Source organism: Ceratotherium simum, chromosome 9, assembly GCF_057802395.1.
Source record: "Ceratotherium simum simum isolate JZ-2026a chromosome 9, ASM5780239v1, whole genome shotgun sequence".
In the NCBI taxonomy this organism is placed as follows: Eukaryota; Metazoa; Chordata; class Mammalia; order Perissodactyla; family Rhinocerotidae; genus Ceratotherium; species Ceratotherium simum.
The window spans coordinates 46,203,469-46,218,402 of record NC_141908.1 but is presented as its reverse complement, the minus strand read 5'-3'; the positions used below and the strand labels follow the sequence as shown (position 1 = coordinate 46,218,402).

The 14,934-nt window shown below is 38.0% G+C and overlaps 1 protein-coding gene across 5 annotated transcripts in view; it reads left to right on the top strand.

Moving 5' to 3' along the window:
• The window catches only part of TTC21B (tetratricopeptide repeat domain 21B), a 73,467-nt gene that overhangs the window by 46,935 nt on the left and 11,598 nt on the right, over positions 1 to 14,934 (top strand). For 4 of the 5 annotated variants that reach the window (XR_015553213.1, XM_087435334.1, XM_087435333.1 and 1 more), the window contains 5 exons: positions 119 to 229; positions 1,434 to 1,515; positions 9,183 to 9,333; positions 9,532 to 9,693; positions 11,941 to 12,136. Coding sequence is in view for 4 of the 5 variants with exons in the window: in XM_087435334.1 (XP_087291460.1) it covers positions 119 to 229; positions 1,434 to 1,515; positions 9,183 to 9,333; positions 9,532 to 9,693; positions 11,941 to 12,136 (702 nt within the window). In the remaining variant the exon portion in view is untranslated. Of the gene's footprint in view, positions 1 to 118; positions 230 to 1,433; positions 1,516 to 9,182; positions 9,334 to 9,531; positions 9,694 to 11,940; positions 12,137 to 13,798; positions 14,879 to 14,934 lie in introns of those variants that run through there. The other variant, XM_087435335.1, reaches the window with a different exon arrangement.

The window sequence follows — 14,934 nt, the reverse complement described above, 5'->3', positions numbered from 1 at the left end:
TTGGCATTTTTATTGCAATACCTTTTAGTCAACTAAAGTTTAATCTGTGTCCAGACATTTTCCTCATCACTTTTTATTCCAAACAGTTTCTCACTAATCTTGCCCTTTTTCTCTATAGATAATGTTGGAGCTGGCACGGCTGTACCTGGCACAAGATGACCCTGACGCCTGCCTGCGGCACTGTGCTCTCCTTCTCCAGAGTGACCAGGACAGTGAGGCTGCCACCATGGTTAGTCCAGGAGACCTCAGTGCTATAAAGGCAGCTGTGTTTTATGTTCCATGTGGAAGTTTCAAATTTTACCCGATAAAACTAATACTAGATGAGAGGCCTGGCTCGTGTCGGCTTTTGGAGGAAACCACACTTTTAACACTATTAGTATATTTTACCAATAAAGACAAGACTTGTTTTATTTTATAAGAATGGTAAACCTAGGTCAAGCCTTTACTTGCCCTTTTGGGCCTAGTTAATTTTTCTTTATGCCTAAGGGGATACTTAATCAGGCAGAGCTCATGTGGTCAAGCTATGATGTGCTAAAGACTAACTTTTAAGTACTTACTCAGACATGCTGGATTAATATAAAAATTTCAGTGGGACTTTTCGAGTTACAGAAAAAAACTTCATTTATCATTCTAAGATGGTGTATTTTAAATAGAATTTTGTTTTGCTTTCTCATTTTTACCTGGGTTGAGGCATTTGTTAGCTTTTCAAACAGCTACATAGATGACAGTTTGTAAGATTTGTTCAAAGTTATTATTATAACTAAAAAGAAATATAAGTCTGCCTTTTAAAACATATTATAAGGAAATCTCAGTATGTCTTGCTCATTTTAAATTCTTTTGAAATATTTAGGATTTAAGAGTGTTATGTTAAAATCTTCTCATTGTCATTTTAGCCTGGTCCGGTGAGGCGTCTTTTCTATGATAACACATGGAGCGTGCAATTCCCGTAAAATTTCTGTTTTTAAAATAACCACTTGAAACATTTTCTGCTAAAAATATAGTTTTGCGAACAGAGTGATCTGTTTCACATCCTTGATTATCTTTTGTTACACTGATCTCAGTGCTAATCTGTTTAAGTTTATTTTATTATTATTATTTTTTTTGGTGAGGAAGATTGTCCCTGAGCTAACATCTGTGCCAATCTTCCTCTATTTTGTATGTGGGATGCCACCACAGCATAGCTTGATGAGTGTTGTGTAGGTCTGCTCTCAGGATCGGAACTCTCGAACCTTGGGCTGCTGAAGTGGTGTGGGCAAACTTAACCACTACGCTACCGGGCTGGCCCCATGTACTTGGATTTTAAATAGCTCCTTTTTATAAACTGCCCTCGTCATATTTTTCATATGTGTTTTCATAGTGCTAAATCTTGATAGGAAGAATATGCTTTGTGAAATATATGGCAATATTTTTAGAACCAACTTTTACTTTTATAGATGATGGCAGATCTCATGTTCAGAAAACAGGACTATGAACAAGCAGTGTTTCATTTACAACAACTTTTAGAACGCAAACCAGGTAAATATCCACTGATTATATTTTTTCTGATGCAGTCGACTCCCTTTCTCCTCTTTTTGGCTGTTATGCTTCTTGGAAAAACCCCAATCCTGGTTGAATCCAACTATCTGCTTATTCCACACCTGCCCTTGAGCAGCTGAAATGGCTATAAGGAAAGTGCAACACCGTTGACTGGTCTCACTGTAAATTATGACCATAGACCCCAGATGGGTCCTTACATGCTGCCTGGCAATCCTACTGTATTTCTCTAATGAATTCATTCGCTTCACTACTTGTTACACTTTCTCTTCTCTCCCCAAACCTCCAACACCCTTCCCCCTTCCTTGTCCTCAGCTAAAATCCTTGCCTCCTACTTCACTGAGAAAATATGAGCAACTGGATGGGAACATTTCCATCCTCCTTTCACCAGGTCTGCCTGCTCCCAGCCATTGTCCTCCCCAGGTCTGCAATCCCATCTGCAGCCAGCTTCTCCCTATGGGCGCTGGACACCACCCCTGGCCTCCTGAAAGGCTTTACTTCTGCAGTTCTCTCTCTCTTCTGCACCAGCATTTTTTTTCCCAGTCAGCACGCAAACATGCTGTGACGTCATCCTGCTTTAAATACATTAATAAGTGAAAACCTACTCTTGACTCTCCAGTTACTCTTCCCTTCCAATTACTGCTCCATTCCTCCATTTTCCTTTACTGCAGATTTCGTCTAAAGAATTTCAGTAGGTGCTGTCTTCACTTTGTCTCCTCCACTGCTGCACTCTAGAGAAGCTGCTTCTGCGGGGTGGCCGGTGACCTCCATGCTACCAGATCCAGTGTTTAATTCTCAGTTCTCTGCTTACTTGGCCTGTCGTTGTAGTTAGCACAGCTTATCCCCCCTCCGTCATGAAAGACTTTCTTCCCTTGTCTTCTGAGATGCTAGGCTGACCTGGTTTTTCTTCTCCTAGCTATCCACTCTCCTTTGTAAGACCACTCTTCTCTTTATGACCTTTAAATATCAGAATGTTCTAGACCTCAGTTCTTGAATCTTTTCTCTTTTTATACATGCACCCCCTCAGGTGACTTCATCCAGGCCCATGGCTTTATGTCCCATGTATATGCAGATGTCTCCCAAGCCTGTATCTCCAATCTTGACTCCATCTTGACGGTGAAGATGCCTATTTGCATTCCCACTCCGCTGTCCAGGAGGATCTCCAGCCTCACATGTCTAAAATAGAATGCCTGATCTTTTCCTTCTCTCCAAATATGCTACTTCTCCACTTCTCATCTCAGTAACTGGCATCACCATTTACCCGTTTACTCAGGCCCCAAACCTTACAGTTACCTTTTTTTCATCTTTTTCTTGTACAACATATCCAATCTGTCAGGAAATCTCTGTTAGCTCTACCTTCAAAATATATCTGGAGTGCCATCACTTTTTACCACCTCTAATGCTACCACTCTGGTCTCAGCCGTCATCATCGTTCGTGTAGATTATTGCAGCATTCTCATAACTCATCTCTGTTTCTATTCCTTGCCTCCAAATAGTTGAGAAATGTTTTCGGCTGAAAGTAGCAAAGACCCCCCTCCCCCAAATTCTAGTGGCCTAAATAATTATGGCTTTTTTTTTTCTCTTATGTAAAAGAAATTGAAAAGTAGATTATGCAAGAAATGGCACAGAGGTTCCACAGTATCATCAGGACACTGGAGTCCTTCTGTCTTTTTCTTCTATCATCATTAGGCTGACTTCCGTTCTAAGTATCACTTCGTGCTCCAGATGACCACTGCAGCTCTAGCCATTGACATTCCAGGGTCTAGATGGGGAAGGTAGGGGTGGGCTAAAGGGCATACCTCCCCAGTGAATCATCTTTTCCTTCTTTAAAAAAACTCTTTCCAGAAGCACCTCCACGGCTGCAAAAGAGGGTGGGAAGTGCCATCTTTTAGCTGAACAAGTGCCATGTAGAATAAAATCAGAATTCTGATAGTGCAGAATAAATATTAGATATTAACATTAGATATTAGATAGGTAACAGCTCAAGCAGGTTAGTGCCTTGAGGCTTTTAAATTGCTGTTTCCTCTTCCTGGAATATGTTCCTCCCAAATATTCATGTGGCGGCTACTTCATCCCGTTAAGGACTTTGCTCCAGTGTTGCCTCTTCCTGAGAGTGCCCTTCCCCAGCCATCTTATAGCACCTCCTGTTGCTCTCCATCCTTTACCCTGTGTTGTTGTTTTTTTTAATTGTTCTTGTGAAACAAAAGAAAAATCGTAAACAGTAGAACATAAGCATCAAGTGGCCAGGACCTTTGTCTCCATTGCTGTGTTTCCAGGATTTAGAACAGTATCTGGCCCAGCTGGTGCTCAATAAATGTTGGATGGAAAGAAGAGTGGGAGGAGAAAAGGAAGGAAGGGAGGTGAGGAGGGAGGGAGGTGAGAGAAAGGGAAAAGAGGAAGGGAAGGTGGAAACAGTAGTAGTGTGCTACTTATATTTGTTACTAAAGAGTGTGAAATCTCAGAGGACGTCCTAGAGCTGTCATTCAATTCCTCTAAACCCTAATGCCTTCCTCTTAGGGTGGTGCCACCGGCAGTCAGGCTGCCTGGTTAGGGTGGTGTGGACATAGAGATGGCTGTGCTTCAAGTAGAGCAACTCCAAGAACCAGCTATACTCTACATGTTGTATTTACTAGTGCTTTTAATTAAAAAAAAGTTTGAATTTAGAGAACAACCCTTTCTACTTACAAATAAAACATCCCTAGTTATGGCAAAGATTGAAAAGAAAAAATCCTGTCTGTTTTTATGGTAATATCAACATTTTAATTTCTTTTTATTATCTTTTTAAATTTTCTCCCACTGTTGGACTGCCTCAAGCCATGTTGTTGGTTCTTACCCTGTCAGTTCCAGCTTATACTCAGATGTTATTTAAAAGAGTGCTATTAATTTGTTTAACATCTTACCTCCTCTGCTCACTCTGAGTCCAAAATACAGGCCCACCCCCTACCTCAGTTGCCCAAACCTTATTCTTACTTTCTTCTGGCATAAGTCATTTTTTTCCTGCCATTTCTGCCTTGGGTTCTAAACTCTGTTTTGTCCTTTTCTCCTTCTCTGAACTACCGTCTAAGATGATACACATAATGTTTTCATCATCTTGTCTCAAGCTGTTTCCATATTGCAGCATTTCCCTCTGAATGAATGATCCAACTTGATTTCCTTAAAAAAGAAAAAAACCTCTTCCCTTGTGAATTTTTTCTTTTTCTTGTTTTGGCGAGGAAGACCAAGCCTGAACTAACATCTGTGCCCATCTTCCTCTGTTTTACGTGAGACGCCTGCCACAGCATGGCTCAATGAGTGGTGAGCAGGTCCGCACCCAGGATCCGAGCCTGCAAACCCCTGGGCCACCGAAGCTTAACGTGCAAGCTTAACAGCTACACCACCGGCCTGGCTCCCACTTGTGACAATTTTTAAGCCATCTGTGGCAATAATGCCCTCACATGAAAGATTCAAAGAAGCCCTCATCTGTCATGTGAGTTTTGTCTCACCAAGGTTACTTGGCACCAGCATTTTTCCCAAATAGACAATAGTAAAATTGGTTTAGTAGACTGGCTGCTTTGGACTGTCTATAAACAATATAAAATGAATAATTTATAAATTCAGTATAAGGACCTTATATTCCAGAAATACCAAATGACATACAACCACCCCTCCAAGTCTGTGTGTTTTTTTTTCCTTTTGCCTATATATAATGCACTTTGCTTTCCTTATCCTTCCTCTCTCTGTCTTTCCATATAATCCAAAATATACTCCCCTCCACCAGAAACAAAAACCTGCAGCCCACTGCCACCACCTGCATTATAAGATGCGTTGTGTGATGCTGAGTTGGGTGACCATCTACCTTGAATGGCCCAAGACTGAAGGACCTCTTGGAATGCAGGACTTTCAATGCTAAAAGAAAGAAAGTCTCAGCAAACTGAGATGAGTCAGTCACCCTAATCATGGATCACCTCATCCACACCTCTTTATCACTTAGTATTTTACTGAAAATATTTATACATATATTTGTCTTCTCTATTAGACTGCAGACTCCTCAAGTTTACAGGGATCACATCATATTCATCTTATATCCCAGCATCAGACACATTCCCAGACACATAGATGGTGCAAAGTAAATGTGTATTGGTTGAACAGATCAATGAATAACTGAAATACCATGTCATTTAAAAATACAAAATTTTAAGTAAATTTTTGTCTATCTTTTTTTTGTGTGTGTGAGGAAGATCAGCTCTGAGCTAACATCCATGCCAATAGCTTATGTTTTTAATCTTGCATTCTATGCTTTATTCCTAAGAGGACTTTTCAAACTTATCCACAGATTTATTTTGTCAGAATTATTCTAAAACCTGTCTACCATCTACCAGTTATTTTATGCATGCATTACAGGTCATCCTCAGTAGCTCATCTTATATGTTAAATTAAGGCTGTATTTTAGCTTAGTTCAGAAATGTACTATCTAATTTGACTTAACCTAGCTAGTAGAAAATTCTTCTTATAGATCTAATTGCTGCTCTTGACAGATTACACCTTTTCTCTCTCAAAATTTCCAAATCATCCTGAGTTCTCCCCTTCCCTCACACTAATTTGGTTAACAAGTCCCATCAGTTTTGTCTGTTTACTAGCTAACTATCACATCCAGCCTGTCTTCTCCTAGCCTGCTGCTCTAATTGAGACCTTTACCACCTCTTTCCCAGACTAGTGCAGAGTTTCCCAGCTAATCTTCCAGCCTCTAGGCTCTTGCTGTCCCACGCCATCATAGGACTATCATATTACTTCTAAAAATCAAAAGCTATCCCTTGGCCCCAGATTATCCTTCCATTCATATTTTTTATCCCTCTTCCTCCACTTTAATTTCTAGCAACATCAAGCTTACCTGCACTCCCCATGCTCTGCTCTGTCTTTGCGCATGCCATCTGCTTCTTGGAATGTCTTTGTCTAGCAAGTTCCTCCTCCTGTCCTTTAGGCTGCTCAAAGGTCTGATTCTATGTGAAACTTCTTCTGCCTCCCATGGGCAAAGTTAGGAATTCTGTGCATTTTAATTCCATAGCACATGATTTGCCTCATCACCTCACACTATAATTATTTTGATATCTTCTCACTATCCATCAATAAATGTGGATTAAGTTTCTCTGAGGTGTAATACATTTCAGCTTTCAATGGATTCCCTAAGTGCAGAAATTTGCCTGCTATCAAATTTCATAGTTAACCAAAAGACAAGTTAATATAATTTAATCTATAAGTGATAATTATAATTTGAACTAATAATGAATACATTTCATTAATATTGCAAAGTGATAATTATTCAAGAAACTGGCCTCCCACGGTTGACGTCGGATACTATTAGCAATATCATACATCACACATATTAGAAATATCTTAAAAAAATTTGGCGAGAAATTTTAACCTTTGCTTCCTGCCTAATCCAATACAGTTTCTAGGTTCTGTGACTTTGTTATAAGGTAGTCATCCTAGTTTTTATCAAAACTTTTGGAGTTATCAGTATTACTAGTGACATTTATAGTTTTAAAGCTCTTTTATGCCTTCATTTTATTTGGTTTCCATGACACTGAGGGTCAATATTATAATCCTATTTTAAGAAAATAATCATAGACTAAGAGAATTTGAATAATTTGTTTGAATTCACATAGCTAAAGGACAGGACCAATATTTGAATCCTCTTTTCCTCAAACCATAGTCATATCATGCTCTGCTATTCAGTGATGCCAAAAGGCAGAAGAACAAAATCTTGAGACCCAAGGTTATTATGGGTCAAGGAAGGCAAATGACGATACTGTCAACCTGGATTATTTTGACATCATGTAATAGAGTAGAGGCAAAGCCTACAGAGGTTCTTCTTCCTAATATTTTTTATTGTGGTAAAACATACATAACATAAAATTTACCATTTTAGCCATTTTTAAGTGTACAGTTCAGTGGCATAAGGTACATTCACATTGTTGTGTAGCCATCACCATTATCCATCTCCAGAACATTTTCATCATTTCAAACTGAAATTCTGTACCCATTAAACACTAACTCCCCATTTTCCCCTCTGCCCATTTTATGACAACCACCATTCTACTTTCTATCTATGAATTTGACTACTCTAGGTACCTCATATAAGTGGAATCATATAGTATTTGTCCTTTTGTGTCTGGCTTGCTTCACTTAGTATAATGTCTTCAAGGTTCATCCATGTTGTAGAATGTGTCAGAATTCCCTTCCTTTTTAATTCTGAATAATATTCTTTTGTATGTGCATACCACATTTTATTTATCCATTCATCTATTGATGGACATTTGGGTTGCTTCCTCTTGTGCTATTGTGAATAATGCTGCTTTATAAACACTAGTATACAAATATTTGTTTGAGTCCCTACTTTCAGTTCTTTTGAGTATATACCCAGAAGTGGAATTGCTGGATCATATGGTATCTTCTCTTTTCTTGGGATATAGAATCAGGGTAAATTGCCTTAAAAAGTTTTTGTTTGTGTTTTAATTCTAACTCACCCTACAAAATTGATCAAAATAGCTTATATAATAAGGATTTTTACAAATCCCTTGCTATGAGTCCTGTGCTAACTGAAACTTGAGAACCTAAACACCTAAAAAACACAACTATAGAGAAATAAAATGTTATCCATCAATATAATAGACTATTATGCAGCCATTAAAATCATGTTTTGAAGACCATTCAATGACAGTTGGGAAATGTGTACCGTATAATGTTGAATCAAAATCAAAACCCCAAGTGTGACTTCGATTTTGTATATATGTAAGCAAAGAAACATATTTATTTGCATACATTTAAACATTTACCAAAATGTGGTAATCTTTAGGTGGTAGGAATATGAGTGATTTTTTTCCTTCTTTATACTTTTCTGTATTTTTCCAAATTTTCTAAAGTGTCCATACATTATTTTTTACAATCTTAAAAAATATTTATTAAATTATTCTCAAATATTTTAGTATTTAGATAGTTAGTATTTTAGTGATGAGAAAGAACTGGATAGAATTGGGAGAAGGCTTTCTAGGAACCTGCCAGGAAATTATACTTGAGACCAAAGAAATAAATTAATTCTTCTTCCTTAGAAGAAAGTAAAATAGGATTAAAATACTGGGACTAATATGGTAAGGTTATAGTAAGGTAATCTAGTGTCTAGTCCATTAGGTACATACACATATTAAGGAAAGTCTGGAGTAACATTTCTAATTGCATACCCCAAACATTATCAGAATTTACTGTTCTCACTCCCTTCTGAGCTGCAGTAAGTGGGAAAGGAGATCTCAGAGATAAACTTGCCTTGTGCAATCAAATTGATCCTCCTGAAGTTTACGGTTAGAGTTTAGATTGTCTACGCAGAGATTGTTACTAGAAGGTTTTGGTCCCAGGAATGATTGAAACTTACAGTTACAACAGATGCATACTTTTATAAATTTGCCAGTGTGACCAGACCAACCCAGCCTTTATCATTTGATAGATCATCCAATTGTCCATACAGTCTCTTTAGGGACCTATAATCCCTAAGGCATTCCTTTGCTTATATTTACATTGTGCTTCATTTGAAGTAAACTGTACTTTAATGAAGTAAGATTATAACCATGAAAGCAAAAGATACAAAATGTTGTCTCTATCTAAATATTCTTTGTTTCTAGATAATTATATGACATTATCTCGCTTAATTGATCTTCTAAGAAGATGTGGCAAACTTGAGGATGTTCCAAGATTTTTCTTAATGGCTGAGAAACGTAACTCCAGAGCAAAATTGGAGCCAGGATTTCAGTACTGTAAAGGACTATATCTTTGGTAAATCTATTGGCAAATAAATCCTACATAATAGTCATTTTTTCATTGTTGGTAAGGTAGAATAAGCTTTTCTTTGTATTAAAAAATATCTACATTTTAAAATATGCTAATAATTTTATTTCCCAAACAAATTATAAACTACTTGAAGTTTGTAGTCAGAGATTGAAGCAAGTGATTTTTTTTTAAATATCTAATTAGGTATACTGGAGAACCAAATGATGCCCTTCGACATTTTAATAAAGCTCGGAAAGATAGTGACTGGGGCCAAAATGCCCTTTATAATATGATAGAAATCTGTTTGAATCCAGATAATGAAACTATTGGAGGTGAAGTATTTGAAAATCTCAATGGAGACTTGGGGTGAGTAGTGTTTGACAAATTATCCTTTTTTTTTTGAAACACTTCTTGAGGATAATAAGTGAGGATAACTTATAAAAGAGAACTAAATTCTAGGATAGCACTAATGAAAGGTCAGGTGAATAAATCATAGCTAGAAGAACTGTTCTCTGAAACAAGCGTGAAATGCTTTTAGAAGGTTCCTAAATCAGAATAGACATGTTATGAAGATACTCCCATAATTACTCTGTAGAAAATAGGATAAATTGTAGAATTTGATTATTTTGGCAAAAATTGTCCAGATAATAATAGTAACTCCTAGGGGGCCAGCCAAGTGGCATAGCGGTTAAGTTCTTGCACTCCACTTCGGCGGCCCGGGGTTTGCCGGTTCAGATCCTGGGCGCGAACCTACACACCGCTCATCAAGCCATGCTGAGGCAGCGTCCCACATAGAGCAACTAGAAGGATGTACAGCTGTGACATACAGCTATCTACTGGAGGAAAAAAATAAAAGAAGGAAGATTGGCAACAGATGTTAGACCAGGGCCAATCTTCCTCGAATAAAATAAAAATAACTTCTTAACGAATGGTAGTTTTATGCCACACCCTGTGCTATATACTTTATATGCATTATCTTCTTTATTCCCTACAACAGTATTGTGAAAGAAGCTCAAACTTAATTTGTCTAATGTGATAGAGTTAGTAAACGGTGGAGGCAAGATTTTAATTGAGTTCTCCCTGGCTTCCTCAAAGCCTCTGCTGTTAGCCATTGTGGTGCACTGCTGGTGAATGGTTATATATAAGAGGTAGTTTCTACCTTCAGGAACATGTGATTTACCTAGGAGGCAAGACAGTAGTATCTGAAACCATTCTGTCTCCAACAAAACAGAAGTGGGTTCAATGGATATTAAGTGTTGCAGGAATTTCTAGAAATCATGGTAGTGCAAAGCAGTCAGGGGAAGATGCGTAGAGGAGTGGGGGAAAATTAGAACCAGGTTGCTGAATGATTTCAATGACAGATTTGAAGATTTGGATTATAGAGACCATTTAAGTTTTAGAGGAGGGGAGAGGCATGTTTATTTTATGTTTATGTTAGAAAGGCGAAAGTAACGTTTGTATGTTATGTGAATACAGGCTATCCCCATGGAAATCTTCAGCAAGTAGTTGAAAATACAAAAATGGAACTCAGAAGGGAAGTCACAGCTGGGGATAGAGAGTTGGGAGACGTGTACAGAGTAGAAAGCTGGAACATGAATGGCCTCTTTGCAAGTAGAATGTGGTGACAGAAGTCTGAGAACTAAATTTTGTGCACACTAATATTTAAGGAGACTGGAGGAGGAAGGGAGGTCAGAAAAGGGCAATCAGTGTGGTGGAAAGAAAACCAAAACTGTGTAATGTGACAGAAGCCAAAGGAAGGGAGCTTAGAAGAAGGTCGCCAGCAGTATGAAATGTTTTGGAGAAGGTAAAAGTCTAAGGCCTGAGAAAAAGACCAGTGGCTTTAGTGATTGGGCTTTGAGAATTTAACTTCCTTTTATTAATTGATATACATATATAGATAAACATATATATATGTACAAGTGTCTGTAAAAAATAAGTAAATTGCTGTTACATATTCAAATTGTTATTGCACTTGAACTGTACAATCTTTTGACAGATACCTAATTTCTGAGAGTCTGATGGGCAACTGGGTGAGGAAAATCAAGTAGACTTTATATGTCTGACAAACTTAGATTCATATCCCAGGCTTACCGTTTATTAGCTGTTTGACCTTTGACAAATTACTTCACCTGTTTGAGCCTCAGTTTTCTCATATATAAGATGGATACACAGTCGATTGAATGAAATAATACAGTGCTTAGCACATAGTAGGTGCTTCAGCAATGTTAGTTACTTCTCACTCCCTCCCTTCCTTTTATTTTGTGAATAGATACACCACTTGATAATTGTATGATTGTACTTATCCTGAATTCTAGTTTTATATTAGCTGAAATGAACACACTTAGCACACGTAGATATTGTCCAGATTTTGTCTTTAGTCCAGAGTGAATAGATGATTAATGGTGTTTTATTGAAGCTATATTAATTTTGTTTAAAAAATGCATTATAACTTTGCTTTACTTTGTATTAGAAGAGAATGAAGTGATGTTCTTCAAAAAGAATTTTACGTTTTAAATTGGTGACAAAAAAGAAACCAGTGTACCATAGAGCTCATTCGGATCTCAGTGAATTTTACTTTGTAAGACACAGAGATTTATTTTTAATTGTATACAGCAATTCAACTGAGAAGCAAGAGTCTGTGCAATTAGCAGTGAGAACAGCAGAAAAACTTCTTAAAGAACTAAAACCTCAGACTGTTCAGGGTCATGTACAGCTTCGCATAATGGAAAACTATTGCCTGATGGCCACCAAACAGAAATCTAATGTTGAGCAAGCATTGAATACCTTCACTGAAGTAGCAACGTCTGAGGTTGGTAGATTTTCTTTTTCATCTCCATACATTATCTTTCCTTGGCAGTGTAGAAATATATTTATTTTGAGTAGTTGTTTATTCTCTGAATATTGACTTAATTACTTATTATTATTAAAAATTAGATACAGAGTTTGGCATAATTTTACACAATGTACCTTTGTTTCCAGAAAAGTGTTCAAGTTACTATTTTGATGTGTTGTTGATATATTTATCACTATTAGAATGGTGAATTCTAGAGAAGGGAAATTCTCCAAAAGGGCATAAATTAATTCTCAAGGGAAAAGCTTTATTTATTCTCTGGAGAATTTCTGTGCTGTAGATGTAGCCTAGGTTAACTTACCTAATGAAAATAAACACTTGGCTGCCTTCATAGCTCACTTGTTCACTTAGGTGAACCTCAAGTTTTTCCAACTCTGGGGCGAAGTGAGATCAATACTGACAACTTATAATTCAGTCAGGCAAATAATGATGTCTTTGGCCACACTGAAATAAGCCCCTGCAGTCTTCTTGTTATTAGATCAAAGGTTCTCTCCTCTTTTCACCCCACTCAGATCCACCTTCCTTCTCACTCTCTGGGTGTTCTGTTTTTCCTTTCCTCACACAGGTCTGTATTTCTTCAATTACTTGATATTAAGGAAGGAATTCTAGGTACCCACCCCATCAGCAGTTGGTAGTAGCTAGTTTGAAACATACTCATTGGATTTCCTGTTCTTCCACTCCCCGATGTTGTAGGCCACCAAAACTCATAATTTTGTGTGTCTCACAGGATATACAGAATTTTGCTGTTTTCTCTTGTTGTTCAGAGATCACAGTGGTAGCAGTAAACTACCAAAAACCCTCTTCAGTGACCCCTTTGCCCTGCCTCCCAGGACCCTGGAGGAGATTCAGATGTTGAGGGCGTTGGGGAAGCTACAACTCCTGTTGCCATTTGGGTACAAGTATTCTAGATGGCACTTATTACCACCATAAGCCACGCTTGGAACAAAACAGCAAGGTAGCACAGGCAGCAGTAACATCCTAGAGCAGAGCCCTTGCTGACATTGAAGTAACGTTCTCAGGGGTTGTGCTCAGTTGAATTGGCTGTGTGGCAACAGATGGATGACAGCAGCTGACTGAACAGAGACCAGAAGTAGGACTGTCATCTAAGAAAATCTGTAAGAACATGATGAAGCACCATTTCAAGTAAGGTGTCGTAGCTACTGAATGATGTAAAGTAGCATTCTATTGTATAACAAGAGAGAATTTGAACGGCGAGGTTTGAGAGAACAACACTGAGAGCCGTGAATGATGTCACAGCTATTTTCCAGAAAGACTATGCCAGTTTCTTGTGTTGGTGAAACCACGGTATTTTTTATCATTCTTATATCTGTGATTAGTAACAGATTCTTCTCAAATCTGTTTACTGACCATACGATCCAAAGACTGATGTATGAAGTTTCATAAACAACAAATTTTATCTTACATTTTCTCTTTAAACTCATAGGCTGCATATATTAAATATAATGAATATTTATTAAGCAGCCAGTGGGTGCTAAGCACTGTGGGAATCACAAAGATAAACCACATATAGTCCCTTTCTTCAAGTTTCTCATCATCTGGGGAAGATGAGACAAGCATACTGACTGTGTACATAGCAAAATCTATTTCCTTCTGTCCTAGAGTTGCACATCAAAGTGCTGTAGGAGACAGTAGAAGGCGAGTTGGGAGACTCTTTTGTGGAAAAGGTATGATTTAAGAAGAACCAAGATAAATTGCGTTTTCACAGGGAGAGATGGAAAAAGTATGTTCTAGGAGAAGAGAGAAATGTGAACAAAGGCAAGGAGGCAGGGAAGCATAGGGTATATTCACAGCACTTGCGGCATCCAGATTGATTGAAAAAAGACATACGTGACAGGAAGTCATGAGAGGAAACGGTGGAAGATACATTAAACCCAAGCAAAGTGTTTCCACTTGCTTTCATCGCATCACCTCGAACCACGAAAGTGTGTTGTTTATAATATCGCTGTGTTGTCCTTTGTGATCTAAAGTTGTTGCAGTTTAGAGTGACTGAGAGGGAGAGAGAAGCTGGCTGAACGCTGCAGGATGTCTGCACCAGAAGAGACCTCCTGGGTCTGACACGGCAGTTAGAACTCAGGTTTGCAGTTTTAGAAACTATTCTTCAGTTCACTCTGGAATGATCAAGTGGTGAGGAATTGATTCATTCCAATCAAATACAAGGTGTGTGATTTTTAAAATCAGAGAGCTTATTTTTAAACGTGTAGTGTGGATATTTTTAGTGTGTGAATAGGTCTGGACGTTTTTACAGGCCCCTTCTCTCTTTGGGCTATCCTAGGACCTGACTGAAGAATACATAGCCGGGCTCTAGTTTCTCTCTTCTCCAACCCACCTGGGATAGGGTGGGGCTCAATAATTGATAATATCCCACACATGTCTTCAAAATTTACTACCAGTTGGTTGGATTTGGCACTCAAAACCTTTTTGCCTTTCCTTAATTAGAAGAACACATTACATACTGGAAGTCTATTGATAGGCATAAAATTAGAGCCAAGGAAGTTTTATATTCCTAAAACCTGTTTTTATCAAGCTCTAAAGAATTGCCCTTCTCCATTCCAGGGTTATTTCTGACTTCCAACCATGATCAGTGTTGGACATTGGACATTTCCCACTCTACTCTCCTGTTGTTCCTTATTAGTTACCCAAACTTGCTATCTTACAGTGCACCTGTATTAGTTATGATGTTATAATTTCCAAATCATAGTTTCTCATCTTTTATTGGTATTTTAAACTGAAAGCTT